Raw genomic sequence first — 26,236 nt, 5'->3', positions numbered from 1 at the left:
TAATTTAATTATATAATTTGGGGAATCTGATCTATCTGGCATTAATGGTTGAACACTCATTCCTATAAAGGAATTCAAAGTCCTGCTATATTTAATGTATGTCACTAGGAATATGTTTTTTTCCTAGATTTAGAGTATAGTCTTAGATTTGACTCATGACTTCTCCGATTTTATCTAAGACATTGAATTGTCAAACTTGAACTCTTCCTACAATATCAGAACTTCAAGAGCAATGTAAGGTGTCCATTCAAAGGGTTGCTTTGCCATAAGGTCTTTGGCTAGACACACAGTATGACAGCTGTGCCATGATAATTTTCTAAATATAATGATGTCTCAAGTAGGTACCCAAGAGTGAACTATTAAAAACCTGCAGCTTATTCTCCTATAATTTTAGCCTCTGATCCTGCAAATATTTACATATGTGCTTAACTCTACATACTGTAAATAATCCTATTGAAGCCAATGGCTGTGCCTTCACTGCAAAAAAAATAAAATAAAATAAAAAGAGGTGTGTTTTATGTCAAGTTAGCTATCTCAATGTAAAATCTAAGTGGAAACAAGGCACCATAGCTTGACATACCCAGTCAAGTTAAGCCTGACAGCTGGGGTGGGGAGGGCATAAGGTTGACCTCAACTAGCTATATCATGATAAAAATTACCTGTGCCTTGTCCCCACTAGGACTTTAAGTCAAGATGGCTCTCTCAGTGTAAAGGCACACCGTTTTTTTGCAAAGAAGACTCTGCCAATGAGTAAAGTTAAACAGGTACATAAATCTTTGTAACATCAGGACCCATCATAACAATAAGGAACATGCTATAAAATGCTGCTTAAAACCAAAATGTAAATGTAACTTGCAGTTTCACCATTTTTTGCAATTGAAAAGAAAAAACTATGTGGCATTGGGAATCAGCCTACCCATGTCAATCCTTCTCTGAGAACAAGCCCTGAATAGGAAGAAACTACACATCAAATTGACTCTCTCTCTCTCTCTTTCACTCACCCCACCCCCCCATGTTTATTTTTAGTTTTCCTTGTTGAAATCTCTCCAGGGTACAGACACATTCTCACACACATGCTGTAGACACACCAACCCCAGACAGAAAAGTTACTTAACAATTTCTCTTGTTCCTGTCAAGGACCAAATTTTGATTGCTGATAAAATTACCATAGCAAGAAGCTCAGGAAGACGTACAAATTGCTCTGTCCTATGACATTTTATCACTTTTAATGTGACTTGGGCACTTGCAGTCAAAAGAGAGAGCCGTTCAACGGTTGGTTTTTTTTCGGTGACTTCCTCTTTTCTGTAGTTTCTGTCCAGGTTGCAAGGGCTTCCTTTTTATTTTCCTTTCTTTTTCAATTTTGTTCAAATCTGATTTCCATGCCGTCGGCCATAAATGCTGTGCTGGCTCAACAGACAGAGGCTGGGTCAGTTCCCAGCACCAGCATTAGCACAACAGCTGAAACAGGAGGAGGTTCAGGGGGTATCTACTCGGCTATCATCAGTCGCAACCAGCCCATTATTGGAGTGCGGGAAAAGACCTTTGAAGAACTCCACAAGAAATGCCTGGAAAAGAAGATTCTTTATGTGGATCCTGATTTCCCACCTAATGAGAGCTCCCTTTTCTACAGCCAGAAACTACCCATCACATTTGAGTGGAAAAGACCCACCGTGAGTAACTTGTCTGTCTAATTAAAACATTGAATGCCTTTTTCTGTTTATAAATATAATCAATGCAGTTATCTGTACTGAGCACATTCCCTTCGGGGGAAACTATACACTGGAAACATATTTCTCTAGTTGTTTTCTAGGACTGGGAAATTACTGTCTAGGATCTGTGGGGATAGGGAAGTGTAGAGAGAATATAAATAATCACCTGAAAATCAATAGGACCTTGGATTGATTACTTGGAACTTTTAATTTTTTGAAATGTATTTTTATTGGCTTTTACTTGCTCTGATTTGTTTGGAATTTTCTCATCTGAAGACACCAAACGAAACAAATTTTAAACCCTCTTCTCTTTCTCCAACGCACACACTGGGGCCTGCGTAGATTTATTTTTTCAACACTACTTTATTTTACTGGTGGGTTTCTTAATTTTATTTCACTACAAATAGCCCCTTGGGCCCATCTTTTCATTTTCAGAAGTACCTTTGGAAGAACAGCTCTGAATTATACCCATGTCCAGTTAAGTCAAAAAAGTTGCATGGATGTAACAGAGCAGAATCTGGACCACTTTCTTTTATTTTATTATCTCATCATTGATTTCCATGATCACTTGTTCTTAAAGGCAAAGCTGGTTATCCCATTATCTGTCTGCCATTAATTGGGGGGTTATAATAATTACCAAGGTGGATTAATGTCTACTGGGTCCCAAATTCACCAATATTTCTGCCCTTCCTGACAGACTTCTCCCTATCCAGCTTTCCCCTCAGAGTGAATTCTCCCTCCAAGGTCCTGAATCCCAACCCTAGATGGACTCTTGTTTTTCCTCTCACTCCTAATATTTCCTTCCAAGTGAGGCCTCCCAGCTCATCCAACAGGCAGCCGACCAGCTGTACATTGTGTTGCTGCCTGTTACTATTTCACTACTTCACCTGGGTGAAGGCCAAATGCTGAGGATTTTGCTTGTATCCATCCCTGATTGTTATGGGCTTCCTTTTACATATGTGCAGCATTATCCCATACTTTTATGCCATAATGAAACATCATGGATTGAGCTGATGATAGCATAAAGCTAGAAGGCCAGTGGCCTTGGAATGTGGGTATTATAAAACCAGAAGATGACTGTAAAGGTCCATTACAGTTATTTCTCCACATAGTGAGAAAATGAAGGGCAGGAAGATATTTAGTCCCAGCCTGTAATGATATCTTATGCAGGAGTAATCCATACAGTCTGGGATAAGAGCTGCATTGATTTACATCTCATGCAACATCACTGAAGTTCGTCTCTCTATGTATTGACAGAGCATGAGGCAGAACCAATCTTTAAAATGCAGGACAGTTCAATCAAAACTAGAAGGAGAATTTATGTTGGAGTGAGTTAAAAACATTTCCATTTAGCCTATCTGCTGCCCCAGGGTTTCCCTAGAAATATCTGGTTATCAGTTAAGTGGAGCAGCAATTGAATTGACTGGCAAGGGAGATGCTTTCTCATACCTTTACAGGAGGTAAAGTGATACAGCAGCGTGTAGTGGCATAGTCAGTGGATATCAGAGGAGAACTGAATAAAGGTATGTGGCTAAATAAAAGTGTTAAACTGAAAGGGGTAACATTTAACACCTATGTTGCACAGGTATAAATGACTGCACGAGGTGGAGGATTAAGCCTTTGGTTTCTAGGACCCCTCAGATTTTTCGGCCCCTATCCCAGTGATCTTTAATCCACCCGTATAGAATCATCTTTGCTGCAATTTGAGAGCTGTATAATAATTACTATGTGCCAACAGTGTGCACAGGGTTGTACAATACACAGAAATGCAACCTAAAAATCTAAATATCAGATCCTAAATTATTTTCCACACTGTTTCAATGCTAATTTTCATTCATATAAAGGAGACAGCATAGTCGAGAGGTTAGAGCAAGGCACTAGAAGTCAGGAGATCTGGATTCTAACCCTGGCTCTGGCACTGTGCTGTGTGATGCTGGGCTAGTCAGTAAGGCCCAAATTCTCAAATATATCCACTAATTTGGAGTGACAGTGTTTGGATGGACCAACTTGAGACTCACTGCAGCTGTTGAGCAGACTCAGCTGTAAATATGCACATGTGGGTGCTGAGCACCTCTGAAAATCAGGTCATCACTGTCATAGATTAGACACCTAATGATAAGGAACTTTAAATTAGTTCACACTTTTTGAAAAATTATGCCTTACCCTCTCTATGCCTGTTTCCATAGGTGTAAAAGGTAGAACACCCACCATTGTAATGTGCTTTGAGATCTTGAAAAGTGCATATAAATGCAAAATATTGTAGCATATTATAGTGAGAGGATCCTTTCTCTCCATGTGAACTTTCAGAAGCAGATACATCAGCAGCTTCTCTTATAATCCAGTCCTCCTCCTTCCATAAACTGAAGCTAGAGTTTCTTGTATTTGTTGCTGCAGTCTGCAGACTGACCCAAGACTTTGCTTCACTGGTATTTAGAACCACAGCTCAAATGTGCTTCTTCCCTGCTCGGAGAAGAACTTGTCTGATAATGTTACAGACAGGAATAGCAGTAATATGCTAATAATAGGACGCCATACAGACAAATTAATATGATGCAGTAATACTGCCATCAAGGGTATTCTGCTAAAGGATTAAAGCATACATCAAACCACCAAAAGTTCAAGGCTAAACTACAGAAGTACATATCCATTCCATAAAGACACTGACATCTTCCATTCTTACTTAAATTCTGGGGAGGGGGGAAAGCTTTGTTAAAATAGAGTTAAGATTGTAAATAGATAAATTTACAACGGTATTCTTCGAACATTGTAGTTATTTTAAAAATAGTTTGAGAATCAGGTAATTCAAAAGCTGTAGTTTAAAACAAAACAAAAAATGTCAGACAGTTTGGAAGTACTGAGAGACCATTCTAATACCACCTTTAACTCTGCTGCCTTTCCCTGACTACCATATGTGTGTTATATATGTGGTGTTCTCCCAGAAAGAATAAATGTACATTTTAAATGGAGCAAGGTCTATAGATTAAAGTACAAAACTGGGAGATATGAGTTCTATTCCTCACTGCCAGTGACTTGCTGAGTTACCTGATGCAAGTCATGTAACCTTTTTGTGCCTCAGTTTCCCCCTCTATAGGATGGGAAATAATACTTACACGTATGTTATTTATTCTACTAATTATTATGCTAAGCCCTTTGAGATTCTTGAATGGAAGGTGCTATATAAGTGTCAAGTATTATTATTCTGGCAACAGTGAAGGAATTAAAAAAATGAATATGATAGCAGCGGGTGCTGTGCAGCATGCAAACATTATTGCATCTCTTGTATTAATCATAAATAATAATAGTGCTCTCTGCCATTGGCTCTCAACCTTTCCAGACTACTGTATCCCTTTCAGGAGTCTGATTTGTCTTGCGTACCCCCAAGTTTCACCTCACTTAAAAACTACTTGCTTACAAAATCAGACATAAAAATACAAGTGTCACAGCACACTATTACTGAAAAATTGCTCACTTTCTCATTTTACTATATAATTATAAATCAACCGGAATATAAGTATCGTACTTACATTTCAGTGTATCGTATATAGAGCAGTATAAACAAGTCATTGTCTGTCATTAAATTTTAGTTTGTACTGACTTTGCTAGTGCTTTTTATGTAGCCTGTTGTAAAACGAGGTAACTAGCTAGATGAGTTGATGTACCCCCTGGAAGACCTCTGCATACCCACATGGGTACGTGTACCCCTGGTTGAGAATCACTGCTCTACACCTAATCAGCACTTCTCAGCTGTAGATATCAAAGTGCTTTATTATTGGCCCTGTTCTTCAAATGGGTAATCTGAGGTTTAGAGATTAAGTGATTGACCCAAGGTCCCACAGTGTCAGTGATAGAAACAGGAATAGAATCTAGGCTTTCTGACTTCCAGCCCTGAGTTCAATTCATTACATGAATATAGGCCTATATTGCATGTGCAGGATGATCAGAATTTTGGTAACTCTCCACTTAGGCTGGGAATATAGAACTGCAATTTGAGGAAGGGTTTCTCAGTGACATTCTCACTGCATTAATGTTGCAATGAAATAGTTATTGTAACTGAGACAGGGGGTTCACAGCCTAGGAACCAACCACTCTGATATCTGGCCCTGAAGCCACTTATCTCAGGAACCACTAACAACATAAAGAAATCTGATCCCTGACCTTCTACCTCTTAAATACTTGGTCTGTGCTGTGAAGACATGGGGACTGCTCTTTGGGTTACTGTCAGAAGGACAGACTGCCATATACAGCAGCAGTGAACTTTGTCAGAGGGACAGGGGAACAGAAGCATGTAATTCTAGTCAGCTAGTGACTGCCATAACATGATCTGAATACACACAGGCTTTACTCAGGCAAAACTTCAGTTGACATCTATGAAAGTTTTACCAGAGTAAGGATTGCAGGATCCCACACAGTGTTTATGTTCAAACTATACTTTAAACTGGTTTACATGAATAGTATATAATTAATACCTCACAGTTACTGCATAAGATCAAATCATCTAATTGAGAGTGTAAGACAAGAGAAACTCAAGGGCCAGATTCTCTACTGCACCTCTCTCTTCTACTCAGCGCAGGACTGGATCAAGATCATTAGGGAGCTGCTTTTAGCCCTCTGATTCTCAAGCTGTCCTGGTCCTAATGCAAATTAGAACATTTAGGAGTTGTTCTAACTTAAAACATCTAGCACTGCTTCCTAAGTGACCATATGCTGGCTGAGAATTGGAGAGCTCTGCTCCATCCCATCTGCACCCCATCACACCTCCATACTTCCCCCTCCCGGTCCCCCCCACCCCCCAGTGGCTGGGGAAGACTAATAGAGGAACTGGCTCCAGTGACTTTTCACCAACTGAGTATTCCCTTCTGCTGGCAGGTTCTCAACTGGCCAGTTGCAGCCACATAAAATCCCCTTTGCTCTTCTCAGGTGCCACAAAGAGAACAGAACTGGGGCTGAGAATCTGACCCAAGATCTTGAAGAGACTATACAAAAAACCCCAAAGAAACCTGCGACCTATCTGCAGAAAATAAACTTTACAGGAGAGAGTGCTCTGAAGTGAATACTTACATTACCTTGTACATTAGAACAATGGTCCAGTTAATGTACTTCTTGGGGAGGTGGGTGTATCCTTACTTATTTTTGGAGTCTTTATGATCGTTAACTAATTAATTCTCATAACACACTTGCAAGGTAGGTAAGTATTATCCCTATTTTACAGATGGGAAAACTGAGGCACAATGTGGTTAAGTGACTTTCCCAAGGCTATACAACAAGCTAGTGACAGAGCTGGGATTAGAGGTCAGGAATTCCTGATTTTTTCAGCTCAGCTTGCTAAACCATGCTGCCTATCTAAACTTGAAGTGACTCAGCAAAAATACATCTGCATCTCTATGCAGGGTTCAAGCATCTGGCAACAGGGGTTTCAACAGAAGAGCCATGCATTCCTGTGAAGAACTACAGAATATGCCACCTTCTTACAGATATATTACTTAGACTGTAAGCTCTTCAAGGCAGAGATCATCTCTTTGTTACAGGCTTGTAAAGTGCCAGCCGTCTTGTACACAGTGGAACTGGGGCCTCTAGGCACTACTGCAGTACACATAATAAATAATAATTGCACCACAAGGGAGCACAGGTTATCTAACTATATCATCGAGTTGCAGAGAAGATCCCATTGCAATACATTATGCCATCAGTATACCGAGGGATGTGCCTTGAAGGTACAGTATACCCAGTAAAATAGGCACTAATGGGATTATATTGCTATTCACTGTGCCACAAGTGTGCAAAGGGAATTGCACTACAATCTATCATACAAAGAGGATGCTAAAGGGATTGCATTACAATACCTCACATGATCAGGCTGCTATGATGTCTACATTATGATACATCACCTGGTGAGGACACTGTGGGGACTTTACTAAAGTCTCTTGATGGTACATTGCAATGTGCCATTGGGGGGGGGGTACATCTGATTGCAGAATGAGGTTACTAAATGCTCCCCTTTAAATTAAATTACACAACAATGTGAAATTACCAAAGATATTACAATAGCATTCAGACATGAGAAATGGACTTCATTACATCACAATGCAAGATTGAAAAGGGGGCCTGCTGCAATCCTGTTTTGATACATTAACACTGACATATTAATAGGAAGACTCCCTTGCAGTACTGTACTTTTACATACCCATTTATCATACCACCAAGCCTACATCCCTGCCCACCTCTTTCCACCCCCACCCCGCCCCATTCTGCCCCATTCTTTTAGATGGCATGATACTTAAAACGCCAGCAACTGGTCTGCACTAGGGATGGCAGCATTACTACCACAATAGGAGTTGAACTGGTACAAGCAATGATATGCAATTTTACAAAATTTCCCTATGGGGGATGGGAGGCGTCTGAGAGTAGTAAGGAAAATGAGATGGTTTGCAGAATATTGCTTTTGTCTTCAGCTCAGAAATATATTTATATTACACCTGTATCTGTCCACATGACCACTGTATGATTTCTGTCTTTTGTTTTGTGTACAATTTGTAGTTGAATATGATGCCATGTGAAATTACACGGTGGGTGGTTGTGGCGCTCTTTACCTCAGGGGAACACCCAGCACCCCCATGTTCATCCTTGTAAAATGATTGTGTGGTATCCAATGCAAAGTCTGTCATGACGGGTGTCTTTGGAAGGCTCACGATATACTGAGCATTGTTGTTATAGTGATATTATAGTTATATTTATGGGTTATAATTTCATGTATATAGTTACGAGGTTGAAAATGTATCCTCATGGCTTAAAGCAAACCCAGGCAAAAACTCTCCAAGAGCAGAGAGGCAGTTCACACCTCATCAGGACCGGTATGGGACTAAGGTGACCAGACAGCAAGTGTGAAAAATCGGGACAGGGGGTGGGGGGTAATAGGAGCCTACATAAGAAAAATACCCCAAAATCGGGACATCTGGTCACCCTATATGGGACAAACCCAGTCCAGCCTCACAGGAACAAAAGACGCTGGCCTAGGCAGCAACAAAAGAATCTATTAGACCAGGGGTCAGCAACCTTTCAGAAGTGGTGTTCCGAGTCTTCATTTATTCACTTTAAGGTTTTGCGTGCCAATACTACATTTTAACGTTTTTTAGAAGGTCTCTCTCTATAAGTCTCTATATTATAGAACTAAACTATTGTCGTATATAAACAAGGTTTTCAAAATATTTAAGAAGCTTCATTTAAAATTAAATTAAAATGCTGATCTTACACCCCGGCCCGCTCAGCCCACTGCCGGCCTGGGGTTCCGTTCACCTAGGCCGGCAGCAGGCTGAGCGGGGCCTGCGGCCAGTACCCCATCTGGCAAGGGGCCGGCAGCCAGAACCCCAGACTGGCAGCAGGCTGAGCGGGGCTGGCGGCCAGGACCCCAGACCAGCAGTGGGCTGAGCGGCTCAGCCCGCTGCCGGTTTGGGGTTCTGTCCGCCGGCTCCTGCCAGCCAGGGTCCTCGCTGCCGGCCCCGCTCAGCCCGCTGCTGGTCTGGGGTCCCGGCCCTGTCCACATAGAGTAGGTAACTACTTTCTCCCTGGTTCTGGCCCATTCTCTTCCTCTCTCTGCACTGAGATGAGGGTGGGAGTGCACTGAGAACAGGGCTGGGAGTGAAGGAGCAGGCTGGGGGTTGGGGTGCAGGGTCTGGCCAGGAGCTAGAATGAGAGAAGGGGCTCAGGGTTGGGGCAGGAGGTTTGGGTGTGGAGCACTTACCTGGGCAGCTCCCATTTGGTGCAAGGGGTGCAGGTGGGAATGTGGGGGTGTGTGTGCAGGAGCTCCCGTTTGGTGCTCAGGGTGGGGGTGAGGGTGGGGATGGGGATGTGGGGGGTGCAGAGTCAGGGCATGGGGTCTATGGGTGTGTGAGGAGGGTGCAGGAGTCAGGGCAGGGGGCTGGGGGGGCTGGGTATGTGTGGGGGGTGCCAGAGTCAGGGCTAGGGTTGTGGTCAGAGCAGAGGGCTGGGGGCGTGTGAGCGGGGTGCAGGGGTCAGGGCCACAGGGCTCGGGGGTGTGGGGGGTTCAGGGTCAGGGCAGAGGGCTGGGGGTGTGTGAAGGAGGTGCAAGGGTCAGGGCAGAGGGCTGGGGTGTGGGGGGGTGCAGGGGTGAGGGCAGAGGGCTGGGTGTGTGTGAGGAGGGTTCATGGGTCAGGGCAGAGGGCTGGGGGTGTGTGAGGGAGGTGCAGGGGTCAGGGCAGAGGGCTGGGAGTGTGGGCTGGGGTCGTGGGGGTGCTCCCAGCCCGCTGCCCTGAGCGGCTCACGGCAGGAGGCTGGAGGGGATATGCCAATTCCACCCCCTTCGCCAAGGTCCCCAGAGCAGAGAGCCCGCTGCGGTTCCGCTTTTCCCCCTCCCCCTCCGTAGCAAGGGCCGTCAGCTGATCGGCCGCAGGGAGGGAGAGAAGGAGGGGCAGGAACCCTGCACTCTGGGGGAAGAGGCGGGGGAAGGGGGAAGCTTGCCTGCCCTGTAAGGAGAGAGCAGTGGGTGGGGGTGGAGAAGAGTGGGCCGGGCTGGGCAGGATTTTTAATTGCACGCTGCTGTCCCCGGCAGACAGCAGCGTGCCATTAAAAATTGGCTCGCGTGCCGTCTTTGGCACGCGTGCCATAGGTTGCCGACCCCTGCATTAGACTCTTGAGGGAGTCACCCCCCTTTCTTTGGTCAGTTTGGAACTGCGATGAGGTAAGGCTCACCTGACTCTGAAGGGGGGAGGGGCAAAGCCAAAAGGGAAAAAAGGACATGATAAAAGGGAGAGACATTTGCCATGCTCGCTCTCTCTTCCACCTACACCTACACACACCACATCAAGGGACTGAAGTGCTGATCAAAGGCTGAAGAGCAGCCAGCCAACCTGTGTTGAGAAGCATCTAAGTTTGTAAGGGCATTGAAAGTGTTAAGATCAACTTAGAATGCGTTTTGCTTTTATTTCATTTGACCAAATCTGACTTATGTTTTGACTTATAATCACTTAAAATCTATCTTTATAGTTACTAAATCTGTTTGTTTATTCTACCTGAAGCAGTGCGTTTGGTTTGAAGCATGTCAGAGGCTCCCCTTGGGATAATAAGCCTGGTACATATCAATTTCTTTGTTAAATTGACGAACTCATATAAGCTTGCAGCATCCAGCAGGCATAACTGGACACTGCAAGATGGAGATTCCTAGGGTTGTTTCTGGGACCAGAGATATTGGCTAGTGTCATTCAGTTGCAAGTAACTGGGAGCAGCTTACATGCCAGAGGCTGTGCGTGAACAGCCCAGGAGTGGGGGTTCTCAGAGCAGAGCAGGGTAAGGCTGGCTCCGAGTCAAGGATTGGAGTGACCTAGCAGATCACCCGTCCAGATAACACCAGAGGGAAACATCACAGTGGTGTGTTTATGTTTCTTTTTTAACTGGCAGCTTTGGAAGTATTTAAATATCCAGCTACATTTAACTAAAATACAATGTGCCAAACCCTGAAGTCCGTACTCTGAGTCTAGTTTCGTTCTTACTGAAGTCAATGATAGTTTCACCATTGACTTCAGTGGGAGCAGGCTGAAGTACATTGGCTGGGTTAGAAAATGTACTCCTATAATCTGAAACTTCCCACAGGACACTATGCCAATTTTCGAGACAAGCGTGACAGCAGTGTCAGGAAGACATTTGTTTCCAACAAATCAAGTGGATGGAGAGAAGTTATAAGATACCTCAAACAGCTGACTTTACAGAATTTAATCCCCCAGCCAGCTGACTAAGGCACGAAAATAAAGGCCACTTTCTCCTTTCCCAGCAGTCGGCAGAATGAGATGACTTGTGGAGGGCCAGAAATTTGTCGTTATTGGACATTTGTCTCAATTCTGCAAGGGGGATAATCCAGATAGTTACATCAAAATTAATGCATCCCTGAGCTAACTACTGGGGAGGAGAAGAAATGTTCTCACACCAAAGAAACAGACTTGAAATATGAGTTTCAGAAAGCCCATCACTGTGCTGTTCATACTGAAAAAGCTTCAGGCTGCAGCTACGGTACCTAAGACCTGTCTCTAGTAGTCCTGACTTCCTATGTAGCTGTACCCACAGTTGCTGGTCTCTCTTCTCCCCTGCACCCAGAAAATGGGGTTCCTAGGAGGAGCTCGTCTTCTCTCCCCACTCTTGCTACTTCCCAGGAAATGGGATCCTCAAATGTAGTTTATCACACACCCCCCAGCACAGGAGATGGGAGTCATTAAGTAGATCTCTCTCTTTATCCCCATCTCAGGAGTTTGGGTACCTGGTTGGAAGTTCCTTCCCTGCCACCATCTCTTTGCCTGGGAGATGGGCTCTGCTTGGGGATCTCTCTTTTTCTTCCAACCTTGCATATGGGTTCCCATGGCTGGCGTATGTCCCTTTTCCCCCTAATCTGAGCTATGAAATTCATGGATGAAGGCTGCTAAGACATAGGGGAGTCTCTTCCCACATGGGGCTGTCTGCCGTCTCTTCCCTCCTCCTGCAGCCTGGGTTGCATGGTTCCTTGTCCAGCTTAGGGAACAAACAGTTACCTCATATGAAAATGTTTCTACCTGAATTGCGTTACAATCTAGGTACAATTCTGAGGTAAGTTACGCTGATTTCTGCCTCTGCAACCATTTATTGAAGCATTTTTAAATATAGATGCAAGCTGCTTTTCAATCAACTGAAGAGGCACCAATTGGTTTAGCTTCTCTAATATAGACAAATCATTAGTAATTTACACCTGTGCAGAGTGGGTGTAAAATATTAATGTTCTGATCTGGGAGCACGTTACACTCACTTTGCACAGGTGTAAATGACTATGCTAGGGGCAGGCCAGAGGAGAATCATGCCCTGAAGGGGCAGATTGTAGCAGCATTACCTTTTTCAAGTGAAATTTTGGCAATTCAATATTGCAACTAGGGAAAAAAGTAGAAAATCTTTAACAAAAATGAAGGAAAGCACAACTTATAAAGCGAGGACTCAAAGAGCAGACTAGTGGGGAGGGGGAGTTAAAGAGGGATCATTACAGGGATCCTTTCTTCCCGAAATGGCATCAGTGCTCTCTCCACACTGGCAGCTCATCTTCACCTAGTTGTGTCAAGTTGGGCACCTACAAACTTAAGCACTCAAAACCTGTGGCCACTTTTGAAAATGTGAGCCTTATTCCCTACAAGTGACCTACCCCAGTGATGTTTCCAGTTTTCTGGGAGAGTTCTTCTCCGCCTTTGTCTGTAGCCCTAAATTTTTCTGAACTGCACTGGTTTCCCAGCCCTGGCTTGCCATCCTGCCTTTCCTCATCCCACCCCAATTTTAACTGCCCCCACCCCACACTTTGAACAAAATTCTTCTATCTGATCCCCCGCTCAAAATGTTAATGTATTTGCAACTATGACCCGTGCAGTTGGCCCAGAAAAGGTCTCTCCAATTCCAGTTACCAAACCCTTCTGGATGGAGGCTATACTTTATCTGAAGTTCTGCACATCTGACCTCACAGGGCCCCAAAAAGCACCTCTGAAAGGAAACTGCAATCAAATCCCTGCAGCAGATGGTTTTTCTGTAGGTTCTGTGGCCATCACATTGACATAACTCCTATTTCATTTCTATAGAAAATAGATGCAGTGACCCAGACTTCAGATAGGCTATGCCTCCTGTGTGGCTTAGAAGAGGCAAACCAGTACAATGGAGATAACCTTCAATTTTAAACTTTATAAAGGAAAACCCAGAAATTTGGCAAGAACATAAATAACATGAAGTAACATCAAATACGCGCTTCGGAAAATGATTAAATGTAAATTGCCATCACAGTCAAATAAATTTGTCAGGAACATGCTCTGTCATCCCAAGAGGGATTCTTCCTCTCCCTGGCTGAAGTCAAGCTTCACCCCTGCTGTCCCGCCTATGCGTCTCTCCAGCTTGTGATGCTCCTTTGATTGGCTGCTGCAATGATTGCCCCTCTTTCCAACAGGTTTGCCCAGGAATGACAGCTCCTCACCTGGAGAGCCACACCCATTCCCCACACACCCAAACTGCATTCCCTGTCAGCATCACAATGGTCAAACTCACCAGTCACACGCTCTGTACCCTCGCAGCTGGGCTGCTCGCACACGGCCCTTCACGATCCAGCTTCCTCTGGCAAATCCCCTTTTACCTCAGCGCCGCCTCTTTTCACCTCCTTCTTCTCTCACCAGTTTCCAGCTGCCTCCTCTCCACTGGATTTCGAGCCCCCTCCCCAGCTGGAGCTGCCCTCTCAGGGGCTGTCTCTCACCCCAGGACAGCATTCTATGCTGCTGCGTCACAGTTGCAGGCCCTAAGATTACCCTTCTTATAGTCGAAACTACAGCAGGTGCTGGGGCCCGGGTTACTATACAGACAGCACAAAGCACATTTTTCCTGCTCATATGTTTGTTTGTATCTTACAGGAAATCTGTGAGAATCCACGATTTATAATTGATGGAGCCAACCGAACTGATATTTGTCAAGGAGAATTAGGTATGACATTTTGTCTTCTGTATTGTGCTTTGGATTTCTTATTTAGTCCCAGATATTTGCATCAGAGTTTATCTTTAGCTTTTACTTGCTAGATAGGAGTTTAAAACATCTATGTTTCCTTGCCATAGCTCTTCTCAACCAAGCCTCCCTGTCCTGCAGGGTTGTAGATGAGGACTGTGAGAGAGAAGCTGCTCAGCATGCATGGACTTTGTTATTCATATTGTGAAGTTTATTGCAGGGCAGTGTTTTGCAAGGCCTCTTTTCTCCCAGGCTTTCAAGAACAGAGTGACTTAAGGAGACAGAGTGAGCTAAAGGGGAGGCAACTATTTGTAGTGAGAGGCTGAATGGATGAGGAAGAGTCTCATCTAAAATCAGCTTATTCTGTCAGATTTTTAATCGATTTTATTATTTACATTATAATGGCTCCTAGACACCTCATGCATGTCACAGCTCCATTGAGCTACATACCATGCAGATGTACACTAAAGGACAGTCTCTGCTCCAAAAAATTTATAGTCTGAAAGTCAAGAGGTAGCACAAGTGGATTAAAAGGAACAAGCAGGGATGGGGCAAGGGAAGATAAGGCAACAGCAACAGGAAATTTTAGCATAGACTAGCTGTGTGCATGGATCATAATCACTCAGAGGCAGTAATCATATACCCAGAGCAAAGGATGGGTCCATTTTGAAAGAGAGAAAGCTAGTTATGCCTGTTATACTAGATATACAGAAAGCCTACAGCAGGAGTATTCAGAAACAATGAAAATGGCAACTGTGCACATTTACATGCTCAGGACTGCACATAAGCTATTCTGATCTGATGATACCCTGTCCCTCTGGTGCACTCACTTTTCCCCTACCCATTAGTGGTCAGTTAATTTTGGACTAGATGTTTGTGTATGTTACTAAGCACATTTCTCTGCACTATTGAAAAGCCAGTCTTTGCAAATATCAAACAAACCCAGAGCACTCAGACTTAGCGCTTTATCTCTGCGCCACTTTTAACCATTGTATAAGACAGTAAAGCCCATCTACATTGAGTTTTCAAACCATGTATGTTAACTCTTCAAATGTAAACAAGTGAGCTAACTACAGTGACTGTAACAATAATAGATCAAGTTAGCACAATGATTGAGTCCTTATTTACAAGCTACATGCAACTCCACTTCATTCTGGGGTTCCAGCTTTAGCTGCAACTGCTGCCAGCTGTGATCTCTGCCAGACCACGCAACCTTAAAGGTGCAGTGACCACACACAGTCGCCACAGTGCGTAAAGCTCCAAACACCACAGTGTAAGCAACATTTGTTAAAACTGAAAATGAAAACAAACTATTTAAACTTTTTCTAAAAAGGTGCTACTAAGGCTCTGAGTTGGCTGTACTTCAAACCACAGGGCTTGCCCAAAGGTCTACGTGCAGCTACCTCAGAGTGGCACAAACAGACAAGCATCAACCTGTGAAGGTAATTTTTAGTGGCTTTTAAACACAAACCTACTTCCACACTACAGGCAAGTCTACACTTAAAACGCTGCAGCAGTGTAGCTGTGCCGCTTCAGTGAAGATGCTACTTCGCTGATGGGAGAGCTTCTCCCAGTACCTCCGTGAGAGGCAGTAGGTATGGCAATGGGAGAAGCACTCCCATTGACATAGCATGGTCTACACCAAGGTTGGGTCAGTATAACTGCATCACCCAGGGGTGTGGATTTTTCACTCCCCTGAGCAATGCAGCTATACTAATGTAAGTTTATGGCATAGACCTGGCCTACCACAATTCAGTACAGAATAGCCATCAACTCTCTTTCCCTTTTTGTTGATGAAGAGGCGGGGAAAGTCCTCAAATACCCATACCCACACTGGAAATCACCATTCGGGTGAAAGAGGAAGTATAAGAACTAGGACATTTTAGGCAGCATTTCTCTTTGAAATGCTTCAGTTTCTGCCTCACCCCTTCATCACTTCACACATCACAGACAAAGGTTAGGCCAAGTTATCCTACCTCTACCCTCCCCATGGCTCCCAACAGGCATTGTTCCAAAGGCTCCTTGTTTTCCTTTTACAAGCTCACAGACTCAATTCATCAAAATCAGAAGCCAATGCACTGTGGGTTTCCCACAGCCCTGACAACATCAGCTGTGACTCCACAGTTTTGAAAAATTTGTAAGAGCAACATTGGGCTTGGCTGCACTTGCGAGTTACAACGCAATAAAGGAACCCCGGGCTCACTAGCTCACTACCCGTCCACACTGGCAAGGCACATGGAGCGCTCTGACTCCGCGGCTACAGCGCTGCTGGTACTCCACCTCGGCGAGTGGAATAACGTTTGCTGCGCCCCCGCCGGAGCGCCGCAGCGCCAGTGTGAACAAGGTGTAGCTTTGCTGCGCCCTGATCAGCCTCCGGAAATGTCCCATAATCCCCTTGAGTCAAGTGGCCACTCTTGTCATTGTTTTTGAATTGCTGCAGGAATGCGGATATGCCCTTTGAAAGCGCCGTTTCTGACAGCCGGCTGCTTATCTGCTCCGAGACAAAGCAACCATTACTGTGGAATGCTGTGTGTGAGAGAGAGAGGCAGGGAGGGGGAGGGAGGTCTGCAGCTGTCTGAACTTACAAGACAGCATGCTGACATGCTCTCAGCCCCCCCCCAAAACCCACTCTCTCTCCCCCCACATACACACAACACACTTCCAGTCACACTCCACCCCGCCCCCCCATTTGAAAAGCACGTTGCAGCCACTTGCATGCTGGGATAGCTGCCCACAATGCACTGCTCCCGATGCCGCTGCAAGTGCCACAAATGTGGCCATGCCAGTGCTCTTGAAGCTGTCAGTATGGACAGATTGCAGCACTTTCCCTACTGCCCTCTACAAAGGCTGGTTTAACTCAAATCGCTTTACATCTGCAAGTGTAGCCATGCCCATTGTTTGCTTGTTTTAAATTGTTGCTGATGTAATAACCTACCAGCCCGTTATATTAAATAATCCCCTACTGTTCTGCAGGACTTCAGGGACAATTGCTGCAGAGAGGATGAAATGAACCTAATGCATGTTTTATTCCTATGTTTTCTACAATAACAGACAAGCTGTTTGTTATTTTTACATGCTGACAGCTTGCTCAGTCCTGAACAGGATCAATTTAAAAAAAAATCAAGTCCCTGCCCCCAAGGCCTTACAATTTACACAGACAACACAATATGTATAGCGGGTTACAGGATGGTTCCAGCTGTGTGTGTTTTCTTTAATGTTAGATGGGTTAGAGTTTTGGGGCTTGAGGGAAGAGTAAGTTTTGAGGAGGAAAAAGAAAGGAAGTGAGAATCTGGTTCCTGGGACAGAGAGTTTGTTAAAGGAGTACGGGCAGCATGAAAGTGTCCAGTGTCCAGTTTTGGGCCCCACACTACAAGAAGGATGTGCAAAAATTGGAAAATGTCCAGCGGAGGGCAACAAAAATGATGAGGGGACTGGAACACGACTTATGAGGAGAGGCTGAGGGAACTGGGATTGTTTAGTCTGCGGAAGAGAAGAATGAGGGGGGATTTGATAGCTGCTTTCAACTACCTGAAAGGGGGTTCCAAAGAGGATGGATCTAGACTGTTCTCAGTGGTAGCTGACGACAGAACAAGGAGTAATGGTCTCAAGTTGCAGTGGGGGAGGTTTAGGTTGGATATTAGGAAAAACTTTTTCACCAGGAGGGTGGTGAAACACTGGAATGTGTTACCTAGGGAGGTGGTGGAATCTCCTTCCTTAGATATTTTTAAGGTCAGGCTTGACAAAGCCCTGGCTGGGATGATTTAGTTGGGGATTGGTCCTGCTTTGAGCAGGGGGTTTGTCATAAATATAAAGGGAAGGGTAAACCCCTTTAAAATCCCTCCTGGCCAGAGGAAATCTCCTCTCACCTGTAAAGGGTTAAGAAGCTAAAGGTAACCTCGCTGGCACCTGACCAAAATGACCAATGAGGAGACAAGATACTTTCAAAAGCTGGGAGGAGGGAGAGAAACAAAGGGTATATGTGTGTCTGTCTATATTTTGTCTTTGCCGGAGATAGACCAGGAATGAAGCCTTAGAGTTTTTAGTAAGTAATCTAGCTAGGTACGTGTTAGATTATGATTTCTTTAAATGGCTGAGAAAAGAATTGTGCTGAATAGAATAACTATTTCTGTCTGTGTATCTTTTTTGTAACTTAAGGTTTTTGCCTAGAGGGGTTCTCTATGTTTTGAATCTAATTACCCTGTAAGGTAGTTACCATCCTGATTTTACAGGGGGGATTTTTTTTTATTTCTATTTACTTCTATTTCTATTAAAAGTCTTTTTGTAAGAAAACTGAATGCTTTTTCATTGTTCTCAGATCCAAGGGTTTGGGTCTGTGGTCACCTATGCAAATTGGTGAGGCTTTTTATCTAACATTTCCCTGGAAAGGGGGGGTGCAAGTGTTGGGAGGATTGTTCATTGTTCTTAAGATCCAAGGGTCTGGGTCTGTAGTCACCTAGGCAAATTGGTGAGGCTTTTTACCAAACCTTGTCCAGGAAGTGGGGTGCAAGGTTTTGGGAAGTATTTTGGGGGGAAAGACGTGTTCAAACAGCTCTTCCCCAGTAACCAGTATTTGTTTGGTGGTGGTAGCGGCCAATCCAAGGACAAAAGGGTGGAATATTTTGTACCTTGGGGAAGTTTTGACCTAAGCTGGTAAAGATAAGCTTAGGAGGTTTTTCATGCAGGTCCCCACATCTGTACCCTAGAGTTCAGAGTGGGGGAGGAACCTTGACAGGGTTGGACTAGATGACCTCCTGAGGTCCCTTCCAACCCTGATATTCTATGATTCTATGATTCTAAAGAGAGAGATTGTGCAGGCAAATTTACCTGGCATTGTAGTTTATATTACAGTAGTGCCTAAGGGTTTTAATCAAAGATTAGGGTCCACTGTGCTAGGGGCTGTACACACAAGTAGTTTGAAAATAGTCGCTGCCCCCTGGAGCTCACCATTGAGGTAGTAAACCTTAGCATAACGTTTATCATTTTAAAATGTAACTTTTAAAAAACTATAAGAATATAATTGCGCAAATATGGACACAGGCTTGAAATTAGAAGAGTTTTTTCAGTATGATAAAGCAGCAAATAAACCTCACAATAATAGGATAAGCAAAACTGGAATGTTGCCCTGAGAATGGAAAATCAAAGTGTAAAATGTAGCCAGAAATGCACCAAAGCCAGATTGAGGCACAGATCCTCCTCCCTGCTCTGTCTTAGCATGGAAGGCTGTCTTTAACAGTCAGCTGGGAATTCAATTTGGACCGGTGACTTCCCAGTTGTAAAGCCAATATAGCCAGCTGTATTCCACCTACTCCTGCCCCCAAGCCTGGCCCAGCAGGCATTCTAGGTGCCACAGGGTATGGTTGGAGCACTTTGTGATCTGGCAGTTTTGAGTTCAGACATTGCAGCCAGTGTAGACTAAAGCAACCTCACAGAATAAAGAAGTACTAGACGCTAAGGATTTGTGAATTTGTGTAACAAATTCTGAGCAAGCCAGAGGAAAGTGTAAATTATACCAACTCAGACTCCTCTCAGTCCTTTGGGGCAGGGATCATACCCCCTCTGTGTTTGTAGAGTGTTTAGCAAGTGGAGCTCCAATCCTGATTTGTGCTAATGGGCACTTCCCTAATACAATATTAATGTGCTATGCATGTACTAAAATACATCATAATACACACAAAACACTCTAGTGGCTGGAGGAGATGGACCACTTGTCTCATAGGACTTTGCCCTAATGCCTTTGACCCTTCATTTTGTCTGCTGCTTCTGCTGGTTTACAGGTGACTGCTGGTTCCTAGCTGCCATTGCTTGCCTGACACTGAATGAAAAGCTACTCTGCCGGGTCATACCTCACGATCAGACCTTCATAAAAAACTATGCTGGGATCTTTCACTTCCAGGTGAGTCCTTTCCAAGAGCAGCATGTAGAGTAGCGATGGTATTATCCAGGGAGGTAAATGGAGCACTTGTTGCTCTGACAGTCCAGGAAGAAATTGTTCCCTTTGTCTCATCTATCTGATGACAGTGCAAGTGACAAGGGCGGGGGAGATGTAGGAAATAAATTCCGCCATGCCAGATTATTCTAGGAGAATCACAGAACAAGCAACCTGCCACAGTAATTGAGGAGCATTAAATCACCATTGAAACATTTGCAAATTAATATGCCCCATCAGTAAGAGAGAGCAACAGGTGTTCCCTCTCACTGCTCAGCTGTCCCATGCTGCCCACTACATGGACTGTAGATAAACTGTTAACTGGAAAGGGGACCTATTTTTAGTCTCTCAAATAGCTGGTCTGTGTTGAAGACCTATTGTAAAATAATTGATCATTCACCGATTGATTGTTTTCTACATTACCTGTGATCCTACGTCTGAAAAGACTCTATGTAGTGCTGTGTATGGTGCATGAGCGAACTCAGTCCAGCTACCACACTTGCAGCTGTCATTGCAGTTTTACAATGTCTTTTCTCAACCTCTCCCCACACCTTCCTGTTTACAATCTGGATGGATGGGTGATTACTGTGAAAGTGTGTGGGATTACAGGAAACTGAAGTTCTTTATTCTATCACAACACAAGGCCAGTGCAGCACAAGGTCCTCCATGCTGCTCCACATGGCCGAAAACCCAACCCAGTAATCCTGGCAGTGTTTGGGGGTCTGCAAGTTTCAGGACCACACAGAAGCCATTGCTACTATTCAGGAAGAATGAGGCTCCAAGGAGAGGAGGAGGTAGACTCTTCAGAAATTAGGGTAGGAAGGGTAAAGAGAAGGTGGTGTGGATTAAGATGGACATTTTGGGTGGACGGCCAAAGGGGCATGGTGCAGGAAGGAGATCCTCACTTTGAATTTGTGCTTCATGACCATCTAAATATTATGTCTCTTAGTCTTCTAACACCAAGGTTGAGCTCCCACTGACATAAATTAGGGTTGTAGGTACTCAGCACTTCTGGAAATCAGGCCTCAAATACCTAGCAGAGATCTCCAAAAATGTTTAGGAAATGGACCAAACTCATCACAGTACTTAGCTACTGGAATTCCCTGGCCTCATGGCTTTTCTAACTCTTAAGCCAGATTTCCCTCCCACCATACTCACTAATACATTTTTCTGTCTGCTTTTATTCAGTTCTGGCGCTATGGAAACTGGGTGGACGTTGTCATTGATGATTGTTTACCAACATATAACAACCAGCTGGTCTTCACCAAATCCTCCCAGCGCAATGAATTCTGGAGTGCTCTGCTGGAAAAGGCCTATGCAAAGTAAAGGAATGCTTTAGAATTGCAATACACCTCCAATAGCCTTATGTTATATGCTGTGTGTGGGGAGGTGATGATGTGTCTCTATACCACAGTTAACATAATTATCTTCCACGTAGACATGGAGACAAGCCATAACGAAGAAATTTTGTTGGATTTCTCTTGAAGAAGCCCCTCTTTGAAAATCTATACATGTAAACAACATTTCCCCCTGGTGTTCATGTAGTTAACTCTAGTGGCTTAGACTTGGGGCAGGATGTAATAAACTGTAGAGTAGTTTCCAGAGTTTGGCCTACCATTTAACCAGATGTCAGCAATTAGTTCTAAAAAAACAAACAACTTACTTTTGTAGGTATATGTGAATGACCCACATTAAAATTATTATTACAATTATTAAAAATTTTCAACATGACTTTTACCAAACTGATGAAGTAGAACCAGGATTGTTTATAGCATAACTTTTTTTTCTCCTTTCCAAGACTCCACGGGTCCTATGAGGCTTTGAAAGGAGGCAATACTACAGAGGCCATGGAGGATTTCACAGGAGGAGTGACAGAGTTCTATGAGATAAAAGATGCACCCAAAGATATATACAAGATCATGAAACATGCCAAGGACAGAGGATCACTCATGGCCTGCTCCATTGATGTAAGTCCATGTGAACACTGCGGATAAGGCATACTGGATTGCAAAGGAGTGGGGTCTCTAAATCAGGGGACAATCACAGATGTCTTTGTAAGTGCTTTGCTAAACTGGCATAGCGCCAGCCTATTTCTAGGACCAGAGGATCTCTGTTAGGTCTGACTTAGAAACTCCACCAGGAAGGGGGGGAACTTCCTGTACGTTATTGACAACTGGCTCTTGGGAAAGTTGACAAAAAGTGTCCGCACCCAAAGAAGAACATGGGACGTTCAAAAGATGTCCCCTTTGCCTCAGGCTTCACAAAAAAACTAAAATGTTATATTAGAAATTTTTAGCTTTATTATAGCTTATAAAGAATAGGGACCTAAATCCTGAGGTTTTTACTCAGTTTATATGCAGACCAACTCCCACTGTAGTCACTGGAAGTTGCCTTAAATATGGACTAAATTAAGGCCTCAAGATTTGTCCCACAAGGAGTAAGGAAAGAAGCCCTGTTTTGTGGTCTGAGCAATGGACTGTGAGCTAGGAGACATCGACTCTGTTCCCAACTCTGTGACTTCAGGCCCTGATCCTGCGAGTTCCTCTGCACCAGTGGACTCCTACACCCACACAGAACCCCACTGACTTCAGTGGGTTTAACAGCAGCAGAAGAGTCTGCTGTGCACAACAGCTTGCAGGAGAGGCCCCAGCTGTGTGACTTGGGGCAAGTCACTTAACCCCCTGTGCCTCAGTTTGCTCATCTGTAAAACAGATGTAAGAATATTTATGTGGTGGGGGTGTTGTGAGGATAAACTTATTAATGTTAGTAATACTAACACCTAGCTCTTATATAGCACGTCACATCCCTAGATCTCAAAGTGCTTTACAAAAGAGGTTAGTATCATCATCCCCATTTTACAGATGGGAAACCAAGGCACAGAGAGGGGGGGAGTGACTTGCCCAGGGTCACCCAGTAGGCCAGTGGCATAGTTGGAAATAGAATCTGAGACTCCTGAGTCATGTCTATCCTTTAGAATACACTGCCTTTGTACACTGCTTGTGAGAGAGAGAGAGAGAGAGAGAGAGAGAGCTAGCTAGCTATAGAAATTTAAAGCAATATTAATCAGCACAGTATTTCTGAGGCTTTAATTTTCTTAAAGCCTAAAAAGATCAAATCCATATCCTAGCCCTGATGCCAGAGGAAATACATCCAATGGGGGCGGGGAGGGGGGAGAGACATATTAACACACTGCCACTGGTATTGATTAATCTTCCAGAAAAGTGATGCTGAAACAAGAACAAAAATAAACAAAACTTATAAGTGAAAGAATTGCAATTGCAAGCTAAGTACATACAAGTGGAGGTGGCAGAGAAAGAAAGAGGAGTCAAATTAATTCCTTTATATAAGTCCACTTGACTTTTTCTGCAAGGTTCCCGACTATCTCATGAAGTTCTGAATTTCCAGAACCATTAGTTGCAGAGGTTAAAACAGAAAAAAAGAGGGAAACGTACACATTTCGGTGGGCTTGGGTTCTGAAGTATCTTCTGGAGAAACTTCTTGGGACTTTAACCTTTTGTTGCACCACACTGCCATCTTGCCTCATGTTGTCATTTGTGGCCATGACTTCACTGCTTCATATGACATAATTGCGTGGTGACATAGTATCACCCACACAAACGAAGGTAAGCAGCTGGGGCGCTGCCATGTCTTTTTGGAAGGAGGTGGAACAGAAGTGAGCAGCAACATATGGCTTTTGTGAAGTAGAGTGATGTGCCCTCTAATTACAAGTTTCTCATTTCTCTTTGACCTTTGAGCGGAACTGAGTCTATCATAGTAGTTAGAGGCACAGCTCATTTCAATACGAGTTCAGGACTATGGAGCTACCATAGTAGCACTAGAGCTCTAGTGTCATTGAGCCCTACAGATAAAAGAGCAGAACCTCTGGTATGTAATGAAGGAGAATGGAAGTTCTCTAATTAAGCTTATCTTCTTCCATCTCCTTCTCATTTTTCTTTCATTTTCCCTTTTCTCCTCCTCTCTTTCTTCGCTAATACACTTCCCATGTACCACTTCTTTCTCCCATTTTCTGTACCAGGACAATATGGGCTTCTCGTACAGGACTGCGCCTCAAAGTGATCTTGGGGAACTAATTGCCCGAATGGTGAAGAATGTGAATAGCATGCTGAGGACTGACTCAACTCTAACCTTCCAAGGCACGGATGAAAGGCCAGCCTGGGTTTGTATGCCTCCAGCAATCACTGTCCCCTGCCTCCTAACTCTTCGCCGTGTAACCATATGTCAGGGTTCCTTCCCCACTCTGAACTCTAGGGTACAGATGTGGGGACCCGCATGAAAGACCCCCTAAGCTTATTTCTACCAGCTTAGGTTAAAAGTCTTTGCCCTTGGATTAGGTAAAATGCTGCCACCACCAAGTGATTTAACAAACAATCAGGGTAAGGACCACTTGGAGTTCCTATTTCCCCAAAATATCTCCCCAAGCCCTTACACCCGCTTTCCTGGGGAGGCTTGAGAATAAACAAGATGAGCACAAACCAGCCTTGGATTTTTAAGACCCAAAAAACCCAATCAGATTCTTAAAAAACAGAACTTTATTAGAAGAACAAAAAAAGATAAGAGAACAACTCTGTAAGATCAGAATGGAAGATACTCTTACAGGCAGTCAGATTCAAAACACAGAGAATCCCTCTAGGCAAAACCTTAAGTTACAAAAAGACACAAAAACAGGAATACAGATTTCCTCCAGCACAGCGAATTTCACAAGCCAAAACAAAGAAAACCTAACGCATTTTCTAGGTAGATTACTTACTAACTTTACAGGAGTTGGAGGGCTTGCATCCTTGATCTGTTCCCGGCAAAGGTATCACACAGCCAGACAAAAGCCTTTTTTCCCCCCCTCCAGATGTGAAAGTATCTTGTTCCCTCATTGGTCATTTTGAGTCAGGTGCCAGCCAGGTTAGCTGAGCTTCTTAACCCTTTACAGGTAACAGGATGTTGCCTTTGGCCAGGAGGGATTTTATAGCACTGTATACAGAAAGGTGGTTACCCTTCCCTTTATATTTATGACACCAGTTAGAAAAGCACAGCAACTGTGTTTTCAAATTCTTTACACATTGCACTGAGTTATAAAATATCAGCTGAAGATAACTAAAAAATTGTTCTAAAAATCGTTGGATGTCTGAGTGTTCTTAGGTTCGAAATGATTTCAATCCTCTCAAGATGCAGTGACAGGTATAATTCTCCCAAAAGACTTTCTTAGCATCCAGAGAGGCAGCTGTCAGTTAAGATCACAACTTAGAACTTGTGTGAACAACTTGCTCCCACAAGAGAAGCAACAACAAAAAGTGTCAGGAAGTGTGCAAAAGAGACAGATTAATTTAGAAGTTAATAGAAGAAGGACAGAAGGAGAAATAAAACTTTTCCTGTTTGACATCAGTTTTTAGTCTTGCAAAATAATGTAATTCCTTGGGGAAGTACACAAATGTATACAAATTATGTAATTTCTTGCAAATATTTTTGGCTCATGTACAAATGACCCTCCTTATTTCCAAGCACAGGGTGTTGAAACTGCGCCTATTCGTCTGGCACTGTACCAGAGTTCCTCCTCTGGTACCACACACTAGTAGAAGTTCACAAAATTATTCCTGCAGTTGCCATTCCTGTTGCTATATTATTTGGCTGGGTGCTACACGGCTGAGCCACCCATCCAAAGCCGTGATACTGGGAAGTCACTGGCTGTCTCCTAAAGAGTCAATTTAGCAGAGATGGGGACCAGTGGACTTGTGGCAGGAGCAACATGAGAATTTAAAAACTGTAAAAGGTGGGGATTGCAGAGGGGAGGAAAACAAAAAAAATTAAGGGGATAGAGAAATGAAAAGAGGAGCGCTGGAGAGGAAGTTAGATGGGAAGAATATTAAAGTTAAAAAAGGGGAAGAAGGAAAGAGGAAATGGACACAGAAGGGAAATAATGGAAAATAATTTTGACAGCCAGGTTCATTCTATTTTATCTTGTTGTTTGGATCAGACTCATTATCGTGGTACCTGACTCTACGAATTCTCCATTTCTACCCCTCTATGTCTTATTTATCGTCGGAAATTCATGGAATGGCTTTTGGCATGTGCATGCAATTCTTACACATCGTATATTGTTATACTA

The 26,236-nt window shown here is 43.7% G+C and overlaps 1 protein-coding gene across 1 annotated transcript in view; it reads left to right on the top strand.

Moving 5' to 3' along the window:
* Positions 1-1,244: 1,244 nt before the first annotated feature.
* Positions 1,245-26,236, top strand: part of CAPN3 (calpain 3) — a 66,188-nt gene continuing 41,196 nt past the window's right edge. Inside the window, exons 1-6 of the mRNA XM_074955648.1 lie at positions 1,245-1,670; positions 14,108-14,177; positions 19,970-20,088; positions 21,310-21,443; positions 21,920-22,088; positions 24,158-24,298. Coding sequence (XP_074811749.1) covers positions 1,380-1,670; positions 14,108-14,177; positions 19,970-20,088; positions 21,310-21,443; positions 21,920-22,088; positions 24,158-24,298 — 924 coding nt within the window. The 5' untranslated portion in view covers positions 1,245-1,379. The remainder of the gene's footprint in view (positions 1,671-14,107; positions 14,178-19,969; positions 20,089-21,309; positions 21,444-21,919; positions 22,089-24,157; positions 24,299-26,236) is intronic.

Source organism: Natator depressus, chromosome 6 (assembly GCF_965152275.1).
Source record: "Natator depressus isolate rNatDep1 chromosome 6, rNatDep2.hap1, whole genome shotgun sequence".
In the NCBI taxonomy this organism is placed as follows: domain Eukaryota; kingdom Metazoa; phylum Chordata; order Testudines; family Cheloniidae; genus Natator; species Natator depressus.
Note: the sequence above shows the minus strand (reverse complement) of the source record. Positions and strands in the feature narration are given on the sequence as shown.